Below are 22,336 nucleotides of genomic sequence, written 5' to 3' on the forward strand. Positions count from 1 at the left end.
AATGTCTTCTTGTACGTTTTAGTGAGATATATTCTTCAAACATTTCTACATTTCTTTAAGTTTCTTTTCTCAAACACCTAATGAAAAGGATAACAAAACTTGGATGAAAGTATTTTTTAATCCACATCCAAGGATCTGTACTTTTTTACTGGTTTCAGACAAAGGAAGGGGAGGGTGGAGAGAGAGAGAAACATCGATCGGTTGCCTCCCATACACACCCTGCCTGGGGACGGAACCTATGCGCCCCGACCAGGGATCAAACCCACAACCTTCTGGTGCACAGGACAGTGCTCCAACCAACCGAGCCCCCCGGCCAGGGTAAGAAGCACATTTAAAAACACCCCTCCCTGGTTTCTGTTGAAAGATCCACCAGTATGAGTTTCTGGGTGTGAAATTAAACCAGGCCTCTCTTAACCACATGAAACCGAGATGTCAAGCACAAAAAACCTGACTATTAATAGCAGGATGAAGGTAAACATGAAAATAGTTTGGTAAAGAAGCAGATCACTACTACGGCATTAGGTAAACACTTTTATTTCTTATTTAACCATGCTTCACATGTATACAATATCAATATATACAACTCGAACTAATACAATTTATACACAAAATATAACAGAGGTGTGGCTTTTGAAACTAACGCAACAAACTCACTGTACACTTTGTCATTTGGGCCAGTATACAGTGTTGTAGTAATGCTACTGAAGTTAATGGTTTAAAATAATCAGACTGCTGTGTGAGCTCAAAGGCACGAGGAAGATCTGCATTTTCTTCTAGTATCTCAAGTCCAGAAAATAAAGGTGCACACTAAGAAACCGGGCAGACACTAGTGTACCTGAACGCACAGCCCACCCACGCCTTGATTCACAGCCCTGCAGGAAAGACAGGAGCTCTCCCTAAGAGTGAAGAGAAAGACATTTTTTAAAGACTAAAGAGAAACAAAGAAACAACCTAAAACCATAAACATAATTTTCAAAAAGTGTTAACAGATAAAGAGGCGCCCCCCCAACCCCAAAGTGACCTTAACTTTCTGCTGCAAAGAAAGGTCCCCTTTTCCTAGAAAAGCAGATGACACGCTCTTCCAGTGGGTTCTGTCTGCGGGGAAAAGCACAGATGCAGACCCTCCCCCTTGAGTAATCTCACACTTCACGAGAATCTAAACAAAAATGGGGACTGCTACTATCTTTTAATGACCTAACTATCAGTATATATAATTACAAAGTATATTAAAGAACATACCACAAACAAATAACATTCTGCCAAGGCTCCTTTTAATAAATAAATTTCACTTTTTTTAATTAAAGAGAAAATTCCTTCAAAAACCTATTTCTATGTGACATTCACTTTAAATCTATTTCATATAAGGAGCAAGTTTGCTCATCTATATCCCTACATGAAGTTAACACTGAGGTTATAAGATATTCAATTTGTGCACGAGACACAGAAAATGTGAAGAAATCACAGAGCTGCCCCGGCCAGAGCTTCAGGAGCAGCCACGCGGCCGGTGTCCCGTGTTCCCCTGCGGTGACTGAGGCCTGCCTCGGAGACCTAATCTTGGTATTTCGTAAGATGGATATTTATTGTCCATCTGCTACAATCGGTTCTATCAATTCTAACGTAAATGCGTTTAAAAAACTGCCTGGGCAGCCTGTTCTTAACTCCTCTTCAGGCTTTGACTTCTTACAGGTTATTTGTGTCGCTGCAGGGGAGTGGGTTAAGCTTTCTGTAACGTGTTAGAGCTTAATGTAGAAGTTATTCCTTTCTTATTCACTGGATGCTTACAGGCTAGAGACGAGAGCTTTTAAAAGAAGATTTCTCCAGAGCAATTACTAACGGAGTTGGAGGCGCAGGTGCAGGGGCCGCCGCACTCTGCCCGCAAAGCTCTTACAAGGCGCAGGTGCTCCTCACGCCCTCACACCCTCACGGCAAGTGCACGGTGCCTCGCCGTCACGTTGGGATGGCCAGCTCGCACGTCGCCAAGGAAACGGCGCCAGGTGAACACAATTCTCCTTACCCAGCAAACACGCGGCTGCACGGGTCGTTCAGGACACGCCGCTGGGACGCACGCCCACGAGGTCCATGGACACGTTTTCACCACCGCCTCACACGGCCGCCACCTGCACCCGCCCCACTCTCTACACGGCTCAGTCCGATGAAGCCGTGCTTCACCTGACTTCCGGAAACAAGGTGAGCTTCCTGCTAATTTGCATGGAAGTTCACAAAAGGTAGATTAATTGCTGTAGGTGCAGCATAATGTTCAAAAAAATAAAAATTCTGTAAGCAGACAACAAGGAAATCACAATACTATCTATTACAACTTATTTTACTATAAAATAAAAATTATTTTTATTTTTAGAGGAAGATGATTGAAGAAAAAAACAAAGTATTTTAAAGGCAAAGAATGAAAAGCTACTTTTCTTGCTTTGGTTGCATTTTCTGGAAAATGGAGATTTTCTCAATTGGGAGAGTCACAGCAATTTTCACCAAAATTTAGAACTCAGAGGAAAGCATCCATTAATCACGCTTCACAATGAATTTTTAAAATATACACATATGGGCAAAGATTAGCAACCAGTATTTAGCATCTGAATTTTCCGCAACTGTGACTCCTTTATAATTAGGTACAAACGCTATGTTTCAAGAGAATATGAAATCAAAAGGTATATTTGACTTAAACTCAAAATGGCAAAAAAGGTCGAGAGATCTAGTTAAGACACCTTCAGCTTCTCTTTTTTAAACATGTACACTTCTAAAGTGTCAAATGGTAAATTCTCCACAGCTCATCCCGTACGTAGGGTGCGGTAAACGACAGAATAGGAATAAGAGCCTAGGTCAGCGGACAGGTGCACGTGAGGGTCGACTCATCGCTGAGATGCGCAGCCCCATACTCATCTGAAACAGCGCAACTCAGGACAGAGCTGCTGTCCCCTGCAGCGCGCGACACGCCCGGTTACGCGAGCACACAGCAGCTGAGTCACCTACTGCAGACTTGAACACATTGGACCTGCAACTCTGTCGCAGGGGGTGCTCCCCCAACCTCCGGGCACCACACAGACTGAAGGGTAACACGGCTATCGGAACAATGACCAGTTGTGCAGCTTTAATATATTAACTTACATACAGACAAAAAGTTATTAGGCAAATTACTAGTTCCAATCTTACTCCATGATTTACAGCTTCCACTATTTGAAATTACACAAGTCTTCAGTGTTTTAATTAAATACTTCATTCAGGCATCAGGATATCACTAATTTTTATCAAGACTTTGAGTCTGTAACATTTACTGAAGTAAAGAGTCGATTACAGTTTCAGGCTTTGCAGAACGCTTTCTGTTTAGAGAAGAGAAAAAGAAAACATGAAGACTTTCCTGAAAGACTGAAATGCAAGCACTTTACATTACGTAGCAGATAAAACAAGGGGCCCAGAGGGCCTAGAAACAGGCCAAGGTCGGACAGGTTTGACCGTGTTAAGAGGTCGAGTCATGCCGCCTCCTCAGCCCAGGGAGGGTCACCTGGAGCAGGTGCCAGCGCATGGCACCCCACCCCCACCCAGAGTGCCGAGGGGCTGAGTGGATGATGATTCCCAAAACTGGACTAGACAACGTAGCCAGGCCAAGTGCGCTGAGTGCTTGCCAGACTGAACCCCCTGATGATCTCTTCCAGGGCCGGCTAGGGGTGCAGGCTTATTCAGTGAAAATCAGAGGCCACATCGTCTGCGGCAGCACCGCACAGAGGCACGTGTCCCGGAAACGCTGCATCGGTGGGCGGTGTTTACTGCAGTTTTGTCTGCACACTGAACTATGCGTCCCTAACGAGCAGCATCACACTGACCGCTACAGGGCAATACAATCGCACTGAACCACTCATTGTGTACAGCTGTCTGTGTGTTTGGCCACCTATGCATTCCGGTGCTCGTTCCGGTGCAGGGACGGTGGGTTTGGTTCATCCAAGGTGGGCTCACATGTATTTTTTCTTTGGTTAAATCAAAAAGGTATATATTTTTAAATGAGCATTCTGAAAACTGTATCCAAATCACTTATTAAATCGTTTGTTTGTTTTAGGTCCACATCGTTTTTTAAAAAGTGACTAAAAATGGAGCGATCTCATGTAAATAATGCGACTTCTGGCTTCTCCTCTGAGACAAGAAGAGTCGGATGCAATGGGCCCTCTACTCCCAGACTAGCGAGGACCAGGCGGCAGCGCCCCCGCCGCCGCCTGCTTCTCACCTGCGCGGAGGCCGACTATCCTAGCACTCATCCCAGCACTTTGTCGCAGTTGTCCTACGCACCTCCCAGTTAGGAGGGAAATACTTCTATTGAAAGTGGGGCAGTGACAGCTCTAGCGAGAGTGTCGCATTTTTTGAACTGCTCAGCTTCATTCAGTAATATCACACGCATGGCTTCTGCTGACAGAGGGAAAGTTTTTTCTTTCTTTCTTTTTTTTACCTTGTTTGAAACCAGAGGAAAAGTTTTAACCTTGGCACCTAAATGGTAAAGATGTAAAATGTGTGCACTTTTAAAGCACTACTGATTCCTCCTCCCTGAGTTCGACCACCCCAGATTCACAGTGTTCGGTTATGTCTATGGGGTCACGCAACACGACAATATTAAGCCCATACGACCTCAGCCTACACGCAGCTCCGCAGTGCAGTGCTCAAGGGCCGGGGGGGGGGGGGGGGGAGGATGAGCTGATCACCCCCTCTCACTTCAGCAGCCTCACAGTTCTGTGATCTGTTTAAACAAGCTCAGCAGTACTTGCTGTGGGGCAGGGAGAGAGGGAAGAAGCTCCAGGCTCTTGCATCCTGTTACCTACAACACACACAGCCTCCTCAGGGTCAAAGCCAGCACCCAGAGGAGGGAGAGGTGGCAGAAGTTCTCTTTGACTGGTGACTCAGGGGGTCCAAGTTCTCGGGACAATGCTTACGATAGAAAATACGAATCAACTGAGTACAACACTTGGGTACCTGGGAGTCTAACCAAACAAATTAATTAGCATCGCACTCGAAGAATTACTGTAAGAATTAAGGAATTAAGATAGTAGATAGCTTCGAAAGAACAAAATACATTACAAATTCTATTACTCAAGACAGCTAAGAAAGTTGGAAGACCTTAAGTCTCTAGTAAAATTTTATTTACTCAAATCATAACTACATAAGCACTTTGATATTGAAATATATCAGCCAAAATATCTTAACTAAATTTCCTTTAAATGTATCTAATTAGCCTATCGCATAGCCTTGGTTTCAGGAGACTCAAAGGCAGTCCTTACCTTCTCCCTGTCTTTGGCCTTGCTTTCCCCTTGGAGGTCCGCGGCCTCTCCAGTCTCATCAGGGACTGCCGTAGGCTCTCCTCCGTATAGGCGAGGTACACGTGGGAAAGGTCCACTTCAAAGGGCTGCGTAAAGGAAACCAACACCGGATGCTCTTAGAGGAAGAATTTAAATCACATTTGGGGAAAGACTTAAAAGACTGACTAAGCCCTGGCTGGTGTAGCTCAGTGGGTTGAGCGCGGGCCTATGAAGCAAAGGCTTACTGGTTCGATTCCCAGTCGGGGTATGTGTCTGGGTTGCAGACCAGGTCCCTAGTGTGGGGCGCAATGAGAAGCAACCACACATTGATGTTTCTCCCCCTCTTCCTTCTTCCCCTCCCCCCCCTCTAAAAATAAATAAAATACTGAATAAACTCTAGAAAAAAAGCCACAGGAGACAGACAAGACCAAACAAATGTCTAAAGACTTATCTTCTTTAATGCCTCTCTCACACACACTCAGCAGGGGTTGGTGAGTGAGCCCTGACACAGTGTAAATCCGTGTAAATCCCTTAGGAGTGAAGCAAAACTGTTGTCATCTCCCCCCAGAACTGGTGTTTCCTTTGGTGGACCTAAGACGGGGACTAGCTTTGAAAAGGACATTCTAGCTTCCGCCCAAGGGGGAGGCATAGGTACCCACACTGTGCCTCCTCCCACAACCAAAAGAAGGACAACAAATTTCAAAACAAAAAACAAGAACTGTCAGAAAATAGAACTGTATGGAAGTCCGACAACCAAGGAGTTAAACAAGACACATTCATCCAGTCTGGTAGGAGGGGAGGAGACGGGCAGCCAGGCGGAGAGGACTCCCGGTGAGGCAGTAGCTGGCAGACCTGGGCGGTCCCACATGCACGTGCAGACAAACCGGGAGGAACAAATGGGGAGCAAGACAGATCCACAACCCAGGGCTCCAGCACAGGGAAAAAAAGCCTCAAAGCCTCTGACTGAAAACACTTGTGGGGGTTGAGGTGGCAGCAGGGGAAACTCCCAGACTCACAGGAGAGGTCGTTGGAGAGACACACAGGGGCCTAGAGCGTGCACAAGCCCACCCACCCGGGAATCAGCACCAGAAGGGCCCACTTTGCTTGTGGGTAGTGGAGGAAGTGACTGAAAGCTGGCAGAGAGCAGAGCAAGCGGCACTGTTCCCCTTTAGACCCCGCCCCCACATACAGCATCACAACGCAGCCACATGGGTTGCCCTGCCCCAGCAAATAGCTAAGATTCCGTCCCTTAATACATATCAGGTGCACTGAGACAACAAAAAAATGGCCCAAATAAAAGAATAGATCAAAGCTCCAGAAACAACACAACTAAGTGATGAAGAGATAGCCAACCTATCAGATGAACAGTTCAAAACACTGGTAATCAGGATGCTCACAGAATTGGTTGAGTGTGGTCACAAAATAGAGGAAAAAATGAAGGCTATGAAAAGTGAAATAAAGGAAAGTATACAGGGAACCAACAATGATGGGAAGGAAACCAGGACTCAAATCAATGGTTTGGACCAGAAGGCAGAAATAAACGTTCAACCAGAACAGACTGAAGAAACAAGAATTCAAAAAAATGAGAAGAAGCTTAGGAACCTTTGGAACAACTTTACACATTCCAACATCCGAATCACAGGGGTGCCAGAAGGAGCAGAGGAAGAGCAAGAAATTGAAAACTTATCTGAACAAATAATGAAGGAGAACTTCCCCAAACTGGCAAAGGGAACAGACTTCTAGGAAGTCCAAGAAGCTCAGAGAGTCCCAAAGAAGTTGGACCCAAGGAGGAACACACTAAGGTACATCATAATTACATTACTCAAGATTAAAGATAAGGAGAGAATCTTAAAGGCAGCAAGAGAAAAGGAGACAGTTACCTACAAAGGAGTTCCCATTAGACTGTTAGCTGATTTCTCAAAAGAAACCTTGCAGGCAAGAAGGGACTGGAAGGAAATATTCAGTCACGAAAGGCAAGGACCTACATCCAAGATGACTCTATCCAGCAGAGCTATCACTCAGAATGGAAGGGCAGATAAAGTGCTTCCCAGATAAAGTCAAATTAAAGGAGTTCATCATCACCAGGCCCTTATTATATGAAATGTTAAAGGGACTTATTCAGAAAAAGAAGGTAAAAAATATGAACAGTAAAATGACAACAAACTCACAACTATCAACAATCACACCTAAAAACAAAAACAAAAAAACAAACTAAGCAAACAACTAGAACAGGAACAGAATCACAGAAAGGGAGATCACATGGAGGGTTACCAGCAGGGAAGTTGGGGGGTGGGAATGGGGGAAAAGGTACAGGAATAAGCAGCATAAGTGGCAGGTACAAAATAGACAGGGGGAGGTTAAGGATAGTATGGGAAATGGAGAAGCCAAAGAACCAATATGTATGACCCACGGACATGAAGTAAGAGGGGGGAATGTGGATGGGAGGGGTGTGTAGGGCGGAAGGGAATAAAGTGGGAAAATGGGACAACTGTAATAGCAGAGTCAATAAAATATATTAAAAAACAAAAAAGAAAAGGACATTCTAGTCGCCAGGCATGTCCCCACGACCCAGAAAGGCGGTGGAGTGAGTCCGGGAAGACTGCGCGGCAGAAATCAGCCCGCCCTCACCACTGGCGGGGCGCACGGCCCTAACGTCTGCCATCCTGGAGCCGCCATCCCCGACCAGCAGCCTGCTCCGTCAGCACAGCTGAGGAACAGACACCATGCTGATAACATAATTTAGTGACCCTCATTCCTATAAAGAAACACTGTAATTTAAGAGAAAAAAGGCGCTCTTACATCTTTCTCCTTTTTATCAGGAATTGGAGTCTGCTTCCTCATGTTATTTCCTGTGTAGGCAACACATTTCTCAAAAAAGAAAAAAGAGGCAGAGGAAAATTGTTTTAATTAGTCATTAATACTGTGAATTAGCAATTACTGTGAGATACCCTGATGTTAATGAACGCTGGGACAGAAAGGGGCCCAGAGGCCCCTCAGTGCTGCGCAGCCCAGACCAGGCCGTTGCCACCGGGCAGTCTGTGTTCTCCAGTGCAGTTCACTGGAGAACGTCTTCTCCGCCCCCGATTCTCGCCTGACCCGTCCTCGGGACCGCCCGCCTCCCCACGGGCGCCTGCGAACCCCCAGCCCACAGGAAGTGCTACGCAACTCGCCCATGTGAAAGGGCAAAGGTCATACTCACCAGCTGCCATTCTCCTATGTCTTCATTCCAGTGGACATAGTTTTCAATCATTTCCTTTTAAAAGAGTCCAAGATAGTCTACTTTTAATATTTAATAACATATTTAATAACATTTAAAATACTGAAAAACACCCATGAACCTAAAATCTCTATAATCAAGGGGAAAATCTGTCTCAAAACATTATATACTGCATGATACACTTTTTATAAATGTCAAAACATGTGCTTTTAAGAAATACATAAAACTAAAAAGCAGGAAAATGAAGAGCACCGGATTCTGGAGGAAGGCTACCTTGAGCTGGGAGAGGCAAGAGGCCTGGGAGCAGGTTACTGCCTCGGGCCCAGCTCTCGTTGGGTGATGAGCTCACTACACAGCAAGCACCTACACGGAGGCAGGCCGCGAGAGGGCCAATAAGGAGTGTACCAAGAACCAAAGATCCATTCTCTACCCCTGATGTCTGAAGGAAAAGATACTAAGGCTTATTTGTAGACAAATTTCTTACAGCTGTATAGAGATGCAAAGTAAATTTTTAAAAAATCATTATGTTGAAGTGTACTAAAATGTACTAGAAAGATGAACATTTTGAGTAAAAAAAACAGAGGCCGAGATTCTTAAATTGTATGGTACTATACTAGCATTAAGGATTAGCATCCATCTGGAGACAGACGTGGTGCCAGTGAGCTATACTCAGAAATACTGAACATCAGCCGCTGTGACGCATACTTGGCCCCGCCCACGCACACACGACTGGCCCCTAAGCCGGGAGGGAGAGGCGGGCGCAGCAGCCCTGCTGGTTCTGTGCACCGGGGAAAGGACGCTGAGTGGGAAGCAGCGCCGGTAGCTTGATTCTGCTGGCAGTTACAGTAAGTCCTCGCCTAGAGTTGCTGACAGGTTCTTGGAAACTGCGACTTTAAGCGAAATGGTGATAACGAAACCAATTTTATCACAAGCTAATTGATATAAACAAGAGTTAAGTTCCTATATTTCTGGTCACGAAAAATCATCAAACCTCTACATAAAGGCCCAAAACTACTAATTAAACATTGAAATAAACGTAAGATACACATACATTTATGAAAGATTAAGACAATTATTTTCCAACCTGCTTATCTAGTGGAGGGAAAGACATTCATGGGAGGCCGGAGCTTGTCCAGGCCGCTGGGAGCGCGAGGTGGAAACCAGCCCTGGGCAGGGCGCCCTTCCGTCACGGCGCACGTCACACACACACTCACGCACTCGGGTGGGGGCACTGCAGACACGCCAGCTCCCCTCACAGGCACATCTCTGGGACGTGGAGGGAAACCTGAGGACCCCGAGAAAACCCACGCAGGCCTGGGGAGACCAGGCCAGCTCCACACACACCGTGGCTCCAGCCGGGAGTCAATTTCTTTCCCTCTTCAATGATGTAACAAAATGACAGTGACCGAAAGAAACAGTGTCGTTTGAGGACCTGCTGGACAGGAATCTATAGATTTCTCTAAAGGGCTGAGAAACTCCTGTTTAGATACTTAGATACTCAGAGAATCACATATTAAGAAAAGTTAACAGCTGAACTGAAATACTATGGCATTAATTCAAGGAAATTTTATTGTCGACAACTGAAATGGAAATATTTGCCACCAATTAAATGACAGATTATACTTCCTTACTCCTCAGCCGCGGCCAAGGGACCGACCTAATGTCTAGATCAGAGAACCTCCCTCCTACCTGGTAATCCTGAGGTATAAAGTTGTCAATAATAAGCATCTGAAGCCGAAGCTCCCGGCTAAGCTGTCGAATGTTCTCCAGTAACCCTTCAATTTCTCTCTGATGCTCCTGCTGCAGATCGGCCATCTGTGACAAAGTCAGCGCACACGTCAGAGATAAACAAGGCTGGAAACACGAACTGGCCCCATCTGCCGCAGGGCCCTGGTCCCAGAAACCCTCGAAGAGGTTACCCGGCTCTCCCGCAGAAACCACGGACGCTACGCCACGGACGCTGTCTCACGCACGCTAGCTGTTACGGCTGGAAGTTTAGTTTAATAGCTAGAATTAAAAACTGCATGTAAAGGAGAAATTTTTATTTCTTTAAAATCGTAAGTATGCATTGTGATTCCTTCAGGATTCTTAATCATACTTAATCAAAGAAATTCCTTTTTAAAAAAATCAGAACTACACAGTAAGTAGTTTCTAAGAGACCAACCTCTGACTTCGCAGCCATCAGCATAGTCCAAACTTTCTTTAATTTCTTGGTTTTTCCCTGTGCTTCCTCTTGTAAACTGGTGTATTTTTCTTCAATATCCAGGCGTTCTTGCTATTACAAAAATTGATAAACATCAGAATGATTTCTTTATTAAATCAGAAATTTATTTAACAAATAATGCAAATGTTTAGTAACCATTATCTTCAAAGCAACCCATAGATCTACTTTAAAATAATATTAAAATTATAGATATTTAGCTTTTCACCAGAAAAGTTAAATACCTTAGGCCAAGTGTCAACCAAAACCAAAAAGCCGCGTTACCTCTTTTTCCTCCAGTTCTCTGCGAAGCTGCTCCGCTCTGTTCCTCCTTTCCTCCAGTTCCATGTTAGACTCCTCAAGAAGTTTTTCCTGTTCCTCGGCTTTTGCCAACAGGTCAACACCACCAACAATTACCTTCTTCTCCAGTGCAGACAATTTCTCTAGCAAAGACTGATGCTCTTGTCTGTTGGTTGAAATGAAGATCCTCTATACCCACTGGTTACCTACTATCCTACCAGCATCACTTAACAAAATCTGATAAGAACTTGGATGCAAAATTTCAAAATAGGAATATAATTATGTAACACCTCTGTCAAATAATACCACTGGGTCCATTCATTCATGATTTGATCTATAACTAATTCAAATTCACTGATTTTTTTCCTCTCATAGAGAGAGGCATTAATCAAAACAGATGTACTTTTAGAAATATAACATAGAAAATGAAACCTTCTATCCAAAAATAGCTTCTATGGAGGCAAAAATCAAGATTTAATTACTATTCTTGTTTATACATCCTATGAAAAATACCAGAAATTTAAATCACAAACCCACACCCATTGAGTAATACGCACTGGGCCTTAAGAAGGTCTTTCTCCCGTTTCTCTAATTCAGCTCTGGCCTTGTTTCTCTCTTCCTCTTCCATGTCCAGCTTTGTTTCAAGTGCTTTTCTCTCTTCGTCAATCTTTGCTTGCATTTCAACCATCTTATCTGGGGAAACTTTCTTCTTACCTGTTTCAGTCATTTAATTACAACAATCACTTTAGAGTCAGTGTGTCAGACGCATACATAGTCTCTTCATTTTCAGAAAGATACATGTCTCCATAATGCAAAATCAAATATTAACATTTTATGGAGATCAAACAAATATCTTATGTTCCTAGAAGAACTTTTAAACTAATTACTAAATTCAAACTTTTCCAATTGTGCAGTGATAACTAAGGACAAACGTAAGCAAAAGAGAAGCAAAACAGATGAGCAGAAGGAAAAGACAAAGAAAGATAAACAGTAAAGCCAAAAAAAAAAAAAAGAACCCAAAACAAAACCAAAAAACACCCCACAGATCTGTGTGTCCCCAAATAACATATATAGTCAAAAAAGCCGTATGACTATTTAGTTACTTTTTTCTGATAACCAGGTACAAAAATCCAGTGGTTTCTCAAAATAGCTCCCCAAAATTTATTGAAATAAGTGAATAAGTAAAAGTCACAGATAGATATAAAATGAACAGATAAAAATATCAGTCAGAACTTGTAGCTAGTTTTAAATATATATCTTCAGAGTGTTTATAAAATTTTTGTTTAATAAAATTACTGGAAATTATTTTATTTCATAGTATACTTTTAAAGGAAAAATTCTTCACTAATTATGTAACAGTTACACAATAATTGATCAGGCGTTTTATAGTTGCTGAGCTGTCATGATATATTTTAAATAAAAAAGTAAATAACTCCTTATGTCAAATGCAGGCTCCTGAATCTTTCCACATCAGATTAAATGTGACGAGTGTCAAATATAAGTAGAAACACTACAAAATAATGAAGCTGGAAGTAAAGCTTCCAATTGATTATTTTGATCATAACGTCTAGTAAGTAGAGTGGTTTTTATACAGGTAACAGCATAAATAAAAGTGTTACATTGTTATAAACAGTATTCAATAAAAGTTCATTGACTAAATTTCCAAGTCATGAAATTAAAGTCAAAAATCAAAAAAAGAAAAGAAAAACTAGCATATTAAACTGGTTATGAAACTGAACCAAAGAAAATTCATTTCTGGTAATACAATTTCTTTGAAACATACTTTCCTTCAGAAAAACAAGCAAACTTTTCGCAGAATTGGTCTGAGGCTCTCCTGAGAGCTTTCTGTATCTTAACTTCCTTCTCGAAGGACCACAGGAGAGTGTGAACCAGAAGACCATACAAATCGTTAACGTCTCCACCCAAAAGCTAACCCCTCCTGCTAATAAGGAAAGAGAACTGAAAAATAATGCTAAGATATACAAGTATATATCTCTGAAAATATTCTTTGGGGAACCATGAGAAAAAGAATCATGCATAGGCCTTAATTCCTTAGGATAAAATTATGTTTAAAAACCCAAGGTTTAAAATATAGTACCTTTCATTTCTATAGAAACATAAGTCCAAAGCAAACTTAAGCCATGAAGCAAATAAGTTAAATAAAAAGAGTAAATAAAAGCACGGATCCAGATTCATGCTCTGGTGTGGTGTGATTCTTTGCATTCCAAAAGACCTGATTCTGTTGGCTCCTTTGTCACCTGTATTTAATGTTCTGAATTACGCTATTAAAAGATAAAGAAGTGCCCACTGGTAATACTCTTTCTTAGAAATTTGAAGGGGAAAAGTACAAGTTCAGGTATAAAGTAAGTACATGCATAATAAATTACAGCTTCCTTTCCACCTCAGAATTACTAGTTTTTTTTTTTAAAGGGCAAATATATTCAGACAAAAAACCTGTGTGAAGACATGGATACTAACTGTGTAGAGGAGAAGACCTGATCAACATAAGCAAATTCATTTTTAGGCTTCTATTTTGTTAATAGTTACCCTTTATGAGGCAGTAAAAAAAATCTTGTATGTAGAAATACAAAAGCATGTCTACTGATGAATTACTACTGTGCTTAAATTGCATTATTTATTTTAAAACATTTAGGTAATATTTTCAGACTGATGTTTTCGCAACAAAGATCTGATTGTGCTCTTGTAACATTTTCATAGAAGTGACCACGTAGCCCGGACTGGTGTGGCCCGGCGGGCTGGGCATCACGCGGCAACCGGCAACACCACGGTTGGATCCCTGGTCCGAGCGCGTGCCTGGGTTGCGGGCCAGGTCCCCAGGTGGGGGCATGTGAGAGGCAACCCATCCTGTGTCTCTCATACATCAGTGTTTCTCTCCCTCTCTCTCTCCCTCTCCCTCCTCCCCAAAAACCCAAAAACAAAAGAGAAAATTGTTTTAACGACCTTGCATGTACAGCGAGGTTCAGTTTCAAGAGTCTTATATTTCAGCGACATGCTGTTACCAGAATTGTTCCAGTAAGTTATTATATTCCTCCCTAAATAATATTTAAGCTAAATGTAAACATGTGGCGACTCTCCTAACCAGGCACTTAAAAACGTGAGATCACTAAAAGTCACTTTTACACTGATTTTTGAAAAATCTTAATCAGCAAAACCAGCCAACCAAAAAAATGCTTCTCCTAATACTGCATGATAGAATTCGGCACAAATTTCCAGATAAGTATTTTTTAAATGTCAATGTCATAGCGCATGTAACAAGCCCAACAGGAGGGGTAACGTTCCCAACTGCCCTGCGCCACGTGTTCTATCCGAAGCTGAAGGGGACTGTGGCAGGTGAAGCTAAAAAGAAGGGTCTCGTGGGGTGCTAACTCCACTAGAACTCACTTCTTTTGCAAGCACCCACGCGCACCCACGGGCGTAAGTAACCAGGCACCGGATTCCTCACTTTAAAGAAAAAAAAGGGAAAAAATGCTTGACTGTGAAATCATTTATATTTGTATTTCCGAAATTTGGCTTAATGGGTCTTTGTGAATTCAGGAAAAAAGATTATGCCGGCTAGTTCCGATGTATTTGTGTTTATGTTGCTAATTAGGCCTAGCATGTCCTGTGTGTCCGCCACTGTCAATTTAATGCTTCTGAATGGTTCCCCTGAAAAGGTCATTTTGAAATAAGAATGTTCCTAATCTATTCCTGAATAAAAACCGAAATAAATTTTTTAAAAACTTTGGGAAAAAGGAAGCTTTTTTTTAAAGCTAAGGTTGAAGGATTTTTTTTAAATACAAAACATGGATACTTACCTTATAAAAAATTATTAATTTTTTTAAATGTAATATAATTAAATGACAAAGTTCTTTATAGTTTAAGTAAGTGTGCCACGTGGACTGCAAATCAATCACACCAACCTGCTTGATCTTTCAGTAAGAAGCAGTAAGCAGATCGCAGACAGGAAGCATATGCACAGAGATGAGGAGGAAAAAAAGAAAAACATTATTCTTATGTAAAACAAAGAAAACCGTATAATAGCATTTATTTTATAGTATAAGCATAGAAATAATCAAATCGTTATCAAAACCAAAATAGAGCAGTTTTATGTAAAAAAGAAAAGCATATTCGACACAATTGGAGATGTAATTTAAGCAAAGATAACAGGAAGATTAACTCCGTCTAAGATTACAATTCAAATAAACCTCAGGAGCCCCACCACTCCCAAACTCCTGCACACAGAACAGTTCCGCACCCCGTGGGCGTAACGACGGCAGACATGGAATTGGGAAACTGCTAAGACCTGGGAAGTATTTGAAAAGAGCAAAACAGACCATTAAGCCAATTTTTAAACATTAGTAAGTTAAAGGCAGCAAAATTCACATTATGCATTTTAAAATTTCCCAATTCGATGTTCTTCCACTGTAAGGGTCTAGTACAGGTGTGCCTCCCTTTAAGAAAATCCAACTCAAAACCTCAACCCCAAACTAGATAGATGGCAGCAATTTGCACTGATTGTTTGGTTAACGAAAGGATTTAATGAAAAATTCTTTTTAAAAAGCAAGCTCTCCCAATACATTTTATTTTCCAGCTTGATTTAAAAGCAATTTTTTCAGGAAGGAAACCCCACATTTATTGCATAAAGTGAAGTACACCTGTATAATAACAAACTTGCATTCAATCTATTAGTAGATTGTTAAGGATAATTACAGTAATGATTCTATAGAAGTAAATAATCAATTGATGATTCAAGCAAGGACACCTAAATAGAAAGGCCATTCATATTTTTTAAAGGGAAGGTGTACACAAGTCACACACAGCAACCACATGCCGGGACAACCACCTCTGCACTTCACCAGCTCCCCGACGTCACACAGAGAAGAGCTGACTGTCGCGAGCTCGGTGCGCAAATAGTAACTAAAACTGCGTGAGCTGCACAAAGTACAGCTCGTTTCATAACATGCTTTCCTATAACTGGTCTTTAAGGGTTAGGTAAGTGTTAAAACAGGAAATTAAATTATAGTCCCTCCTACTCCGATATTTTCTTGTATTCCATAGTTTATAATACAAAATCATACCTCTATATAGTTTCTAAAGCAATGTCATGTATTTTATATTATCCTCTGAAATTAATGGTTTTGGTAAAATTTAAGAATTGTCAATAAAGAATACAATTCCTAATATGCTTGGAATTCTTTCTCTAGAGAGCCCAAAACATAAGAACAATGACCAAATGTTTTTGCTATTAGTTTTGAAAGGTAAGTATATAGATAATGCTTTAAAAGACAGTAAGCTGCAAGCTAGTACAAGAAAGCATCAATTCCCCTTTCTTCTGAAGATAAAATATAAATAAAATTAGTAATCCTTTTCAATTGAATTAAGAAAAAGTCTTTAGGTTTGAAAAAGTTGCTAGATCCTGCATAAACAATTTCTTGTGGATATGAAGTCTCTAATCATGCATTAGGAAATTCCTTAAAATCAATCAGGTAATTTAGAAAAAGGGATAAATGGCCATTTGATATAAAATACTATTCAAGTTATCGTCCCTTGCTTCAAAACTTTCCATTTCCTTGAGTCGGGAGCTTTCTGTCTTCAGCTACCCCGAGAACAGGGCTCCAAAGCCTAGAACCGGTGTCTACGGGACACATTCCAGTGGGTGCTGGTACACTTCCCAACAGAATTGGGACTTTCAGAAAGTCAGGAATTGTTACTACATGTCCCTCCTACTGACTAGGGTTAGAAATTTGTCAGAAACATGAAAAGGAAACATAGGTGTTCTTTTATACAGCTTACTAGCTCTCTTTACATTATCTCAATTGCAAAAGCATGAATCTCTCTTCCATTGTCTCAAGCATCAGCTTAAACACGTTTTAACGATCACGGATTACGGGAAGCAATGGGGGGTGAGGGGACCGTTACATGCTTCGTTCTACCGGGAAGTCCGACATGTGCTCTTTGGGTCATGGCAGGGACCAGTGCAGCATTTCTCAAGTGAAGCCCATGGGTTACGGAGAAGCCAAAGCTCTGTTAGAGAACTTAAGAGCTACCACTCACTAGGCAAGAACTTATCCAGAGGTTTCTCTATGACAGAGCATGTGGAGTCTGAGCTACTGCTGCTGCTACTGCCTGGAAGACAAAGAAATGAGCCCAAAGAGAACCAAAGGAAAAAGAAACAAGAAAAGGAGCACATACACAGAGAAAAATTCAGTTCCAGAGAGAATTTTAAAGGACAATCAAGCTTTGTATTACAGAACCAAAACTTACTTTCCCTTAAGACCCGCCTTGGCGGCCCAGCCCGAGTTCCCCAGTGGCAAAGCCATGCAGGGAACTACCCCCGGGTTCCTGCAGGCGCCCACCGCGGGAGAGCGCCACCGTCCACCTCAAACACAGGGACTCAGAGGGCTGGCAGGACGAGACTAGAAACTCGGCAGGGCATTCGGTGACATTGAAAGCCATTCGAGCTACGTAGGCCGACAAGTTACAGGAACTGAGTTTTAAGACCTGAAGTCATGCACAGTTACAATTACGGAAAGGATGAGATGCCCCTTCTCACAGGCAGGTTGGTTTGTCTGCAGTCTCAGTTGTTCCGCTCAAACATCACACTGTCAGACATGACGGTGTATGTTTTAAGGTTCCATGGCAAAATTTTGAAAAGCTCACTGAACATTTTAAAATTCCTAAGCCTGAAAGAAAGGCATTTTACTATTAAATATTTTAACATATGAAACAGTAGCATGTTTTGCTATTTAAAATTTTATTTTTAATATATCTATCATTTGGCTTTAGCTTTGAACAGTTTACACTGTGAAAAATCGGTATGAACACAAAGCCAATTCTTTAAATCAGGGTTTGGCAAACATGTTCTGTAAAGGTACAGATAGTTAAGTGTTTAAGGCCCTGGCCAGTCGGCTCAGTTGGCTGGAGCGTCGTCCCGCACGCCGAAAGGCTGCAGGTTTGATTCCCGGTCAGGGCACGTGCCTATGTTGTGGCTTCAATTCCCAGTCGGAGAGTTGACAGGAGGCAACCGATCCATGTTTCTCTCTCACATCGGTGTCTCTTGCTCTCCTTCTCCCTTCCTCTCTCTAAAAATTCACCAAGCATATCTTCGGGTGAGGATTAAAAAAATAAGCAAGTGTTTAGGTTTTGGGGGCCACACCGCCTCCTGGGAAAGCGACCAGCCATACATCACACATAGACAAATAAGCATGGCTGTTGGATAAAATTTTATTTGCAAAAACAGGCTGTGGGCTGACTTTGGCCAGCACACTATATTCTGCCAACTCCTCCTCTAAATCATGCTTTTCCTGTCTTTTGAAGTTATAAAATCTTTACAGTTTGTAAATGTGCAAGTCCTGATTGAGCAGTGATGGGTCTACTGTCACAAGATCACTTGTATTTCCGTGTTCGATTTCCTTCAGTGACCCCCAGCTCCCTGAAGGGTGGGGACAGGCGATGGCAAGAGGTGCTCACCGGCAGGTCTTGCCCTGATTAAGGCCATTTTAACAAGACAAGTGGAATATGCACCAGCTTGAAAGCAATGGTCCACGTTAATGGAAGAGAGTTCTGAAACAAATAAATATTTAGGGCAAAAGATTGGAAATGTAGGCCATTATAATATGTGTCTCTCTTTTACATGTTATCTGTATCTTTATCACGATAAACTAAGTCTCATACTTCGCAACACATGGCACATGACACGGTGAAAATGAAAGCACATTTTATAATGAAGAAAGTTAAACTAAAAAATAGAATCCTTATACAAATTTACTTGGAAGTTCAATGACTTCTAAAGCCTAATTGTGCTTGAGAAAAACTCCACATTATCCTAATTTCCTAAATTTAGGTTCTTAACACAGATAAAAGTCCCCCAAATACAATTAAGAATCTACATGAAATTTTAAAAAGGTATATCCACTACCACTGGCTTACAATTCTAAATTCTAACAAAAGAACATACAGCATTCTAATTCAGCTATAAGCAGATCAATACAGCAGAGAAAATAACGCAAAGCCAACCAGGCGTATGTCACACTTCTACTGAGCTGCTACCGTAACTAAAGACGGTGAAAGAAGAGGCATGCACTCAACTTCCTTGGGGGTGTTAGACCATCATTAAGTAGCAATCCCAGGCGATTTCTAGAACGAAAGCGAACTTACCCCTTCTTTTTTTCCTTTTCTCTCCATCTTCTCCAAGCTCACCCTCTTCATCGTCTTCCTCTTCTGACCCGCTGATGTCAGAGCCTGATATTTCTTCCCCTTGATGGAAATGTAACACAATGGCTTTTATTCTGTACCAGGTCACTGGCTGTTAAGACAATGCCTGGATCGACTTACTTCATTAAGTTTTCATTGCCCTAAACGAACCTTGTGTTAAAACTCCTCGACAGTGTATCAGGTATGGTAACCTCAGAAATAGACTTGATATACACAGAGGTTTTATTCTTAAATTTCCTACAGAGAAGCTGAATTCTCATCCATTTAAAATTTCAAATAGTGAAGGACAGTTCTAAGTATATATCAAGATTACATGTTAGAGCTATTTCAGTCTTTTAAAAGTGTGATCACTTTGGGGAGCATTTTCTCTTCAGTGTTTTTGTTTAAGATATTAAATAATTCATTCAACCTGTGCATTTTTTAAGAGCCATAAAACTGTCATCTAACAGTGATCCCACTTCTGGAACTACATCACATCAAATATTTCAAAAGAAAGATTTATTTGTACAGAGATTACATTAACTTAAAAACTAAAATGCAAATAAAAGGGAATAATTAAACTGACATTAATTAAGGTCGGTACTATACTACTCTCAAGAAGTTACTTAAAAATACCACTGTCTGTGTATGAAATGCCTAAGGAAACAAAAGTAAGTGGGGAAAAAACAGAATATACACGAATCACATGAGGTACTATTCAAACCTAGAAATCAAGAATGGAAAGAGATCACAGAGTCTTGGGATGAGGAATTCATTAAAAAATATTTTGTTCTTTAGCCTTAGAGACAATGACACCTCAGTAGTAATGAGCACAGCCTAGTGCTCAAATCTTGGTTTCTAAATACCATTCTCCAGTGAAAGGAACCAAGGAGAACAGCTGATTTTAAGGCTGAGGGAGAGAAAATACAAAATAAGCCCACAACACCTGTGGTGCCAGAACAGAAGAAGCGCTAAAATAACACAAATCTCGTGGGAGCAAACCGAAAGGACACAGGAGCGGCCCCGCGGGAGCTCCTAAGGGCCCAAGCTGAAACAATCTGAGCAGTAAAATAAACACTGCTGTATTACAACCACAAATACCCCAGTGGGAGTCCATACTGACACACGTAAATAATCGACTAAATAAGCCGGGGACAAGGACTGCTCTTCCACACAACAGAATTGCAAACACTAAACTTCAGGAGGAATGGTGGAGAGCAAGCCACCAGTGAGGAAATGCACAGAACTGCTGCTTCAGGCAAGAGCCCTGGATGGCTGCCGAAATTAGTGGGAGAAGTGTAATGAGAAACAGGGCTTTCGTACAGTCTCTAAGTAGGTCCACACAAGACACGTATTAACTGCAAAGGAAAAAATAAAACAGATTTATAGTAGAGAAACCTTACAGAATAACCCTGAGAGAACTACAGATGAAGCCAAGTGAGAAACCTTCTACACAAATACGGCCAGCACTCTTCAAAAGCGCCAGGACCGTGGGAGACGAACCGAGCCTGAGCGGCTGCAGGTGGAAGGGGACCGAGAGGCCCCACCCTGAACGCAGGACGGTCCCGACCAGATCCGGACCCCAGAAAAAGGAACGGGAGGAAAACTGCCCAAGTTTCAGTAAGATCTTCACAGCGATGACTATTTTAAAGTTAAACAAAACTCTTTTACTGGTGTGGCCTAAAAGTTTTAAATAAGACCTGCAGATTAGTTAGTAAGTGTGAATCAATGGGAGTTTCCTGGGTTCAATCGGGGTGCCACAATTACACAGATGTGAACGTTGGGGGAAGCTGGGTGATGGGTGGTATACAAACTCTCCTTAATGTGTTTGCAAGTTTTCTGTAAGTCTAAAATTATTTCCAAATAAAGTTTAAAAAGTATTCTTTTTATTTTTTGCCTACTTTTTATTATGTATATGATGAATTCTGTTCATTGTGCTCCACAATCAAATGTCCTAAGAGCAAGAATAAAATGAAATGTGGTAACAATAAGGTTGGCATTTCCATATGACCGAGCAGGTCCACTTCTGGGTATACGCACAAAAACCTGAAAGCGGGGCCCGAAGAGGCGCCGTATCCCCACATGCACAACGGCATTATTCCTAACAGTCGAAGGCGGTGCCACCCGAGTGCCCACCGACGGGTGAGTGGATGAGCAGATGTGATCCACACACACGACAGAGTATTATCCAGCCTTAAAAAGGACGGGAATCCCGGCACATGCTACCATGCAGGGAAACCTCGAGGCTACCACGCTGAATGGAATGCACCAGACACGAGGAATGAATACTATGTGGTTTTACTTGTCTGAGGTCCCGGGAATAGCCCCATTCAGACACAGAAAGTTAACCAGCGGTTGCCAGGGGCTGAGGGAGAGAGGGGGCTGGGCAGTCAGTGTTTGAAGGGTTCAGAGCTCCACTCTGGGGTGACCCCACCGTTCTGGAGGTGGGTGACGGTGATGGCAGCAGAACAGTGCAAATGTACTTAGTGCTGCTCATCTCCATACTTAAAAGTAGTTAAAATGGTAAACTTTGTTATATGTATTTTACTACAATAAGAAATGGAAGAAATTAAGTCAGCAAGGTAAAGGTATGAACTCAACATTAACAAATCTAAGAGATTTAAATCTTTACAACATACTGACTATAAATACCACCTAGTGGTCACATTTAAAACACATTCCATTGTCTGAGAGGCCGGGCGATCACTACTGCTTTTCCTCAATAACCTCACTCAAGTTCACTGAATCAGCACCTTCTCCAAACAGCTGTGATGCTGGCATCTCCGGGTTCCGCATCTGGTCCAACCCGTCTCCCCACAGTTCAAAGCCCTGCGCTGACCTGGTCTGCAAACGAGCCCTGTGCCAGTCAGCTCCGGGCACGAGGGGAGTCGCCGCACACTCGGTGATGGTGGGTAAGTTTCTCAACCTCATGAACCAAGTCTTCACACTTCGCAACCTTCTAACGTTACCTTCTTGGAAAGGCATTTCCAAAAGGGAGTCTCATGTTCAAATTTAAGTATGAAAGCTACTTTCAAGGCCATGCAATAAACTTTTACTTGTAGTAAACTTGGTTTACCCATGATTCTGTGATAGCTTTCTGTACTTCAAACAATAGTGATTCTCTATCACAGAGACCTTTGG

At 42.0% G+C, this 22,336-nt stretch overlaps 1 protein-coding gene across 2 annotated transcripts in view; it reads right to left on the minus strand.

Moving 5' to 3' along the window:
• Positions 1–518: 518 nt before the first annotated feature.
• The window catches only part of KIF3A (kinesin family member 3A), a 39,315-nt gene continuing 17,497 nt past the window's right edge, over positions 519–22,336 (minus strand). Inside the window, exons 9-19 of one of the 2 annotated variants that reach the window (XM_024575149.3) lie at positions 19,160–19,258; positions 17,057–17,128; positions 14,923–14,931; positions 11,560–11,716; positions 10,988–11,168; positions 10,667–10,777; positions 10,192–10,317; positions 8,485–8,538; positions 8,085–8,153; positions 5,268–5,392; positions 519–3,329 (exon numbers count right to left, since the gene is read on the minus strand). In XM_024575149.3, coding sequence (XP_024430917.1) covers positions 3,281–3,329; positions 5,268–5,392; positions 8,085–8,153; positions 8,485–8,538; positions 10,192–10,317; positions 10,667–10,777; positions 10,988–11,168; positions 11,560–11,716; positions 14,923–14,931; positions 17,057–17,128; positions 19,160–19,258 — 1,052 coding nt within the window. In that variant the 3' untranslated portion in view covers positions 519–3,280. The remainder of the gene's footprint in view (positions 3,330–5,267; positions 5,393–8,084; positions 8,154–8,484; positions 8,539–10,191; positions 10,318–10,666; positions 10,778–10,987; positions 11,169–11,559; positions 11,717–14,922; positions 14,932–17,056; positions 17,129–19,159; positions 19,259–22,336) is intronic. The other variant, XM_024575150.3, reaches the window with a different exon arrangement.

This window comes from Desmodus rotundus, chromosome 10 (assembly GCF_022682495.2).
Source record: "Desmodus rotundus isolate HL8 chromosome 10, HLdesRot8A.1, whole genome shotgun sequence".
Lineage (NCBI taxonomy): Eukaryota > Metazoa > Chordata > Mammalia > Chiroptera > Phyllostomidae > Desmodus > Desmodus rotundus.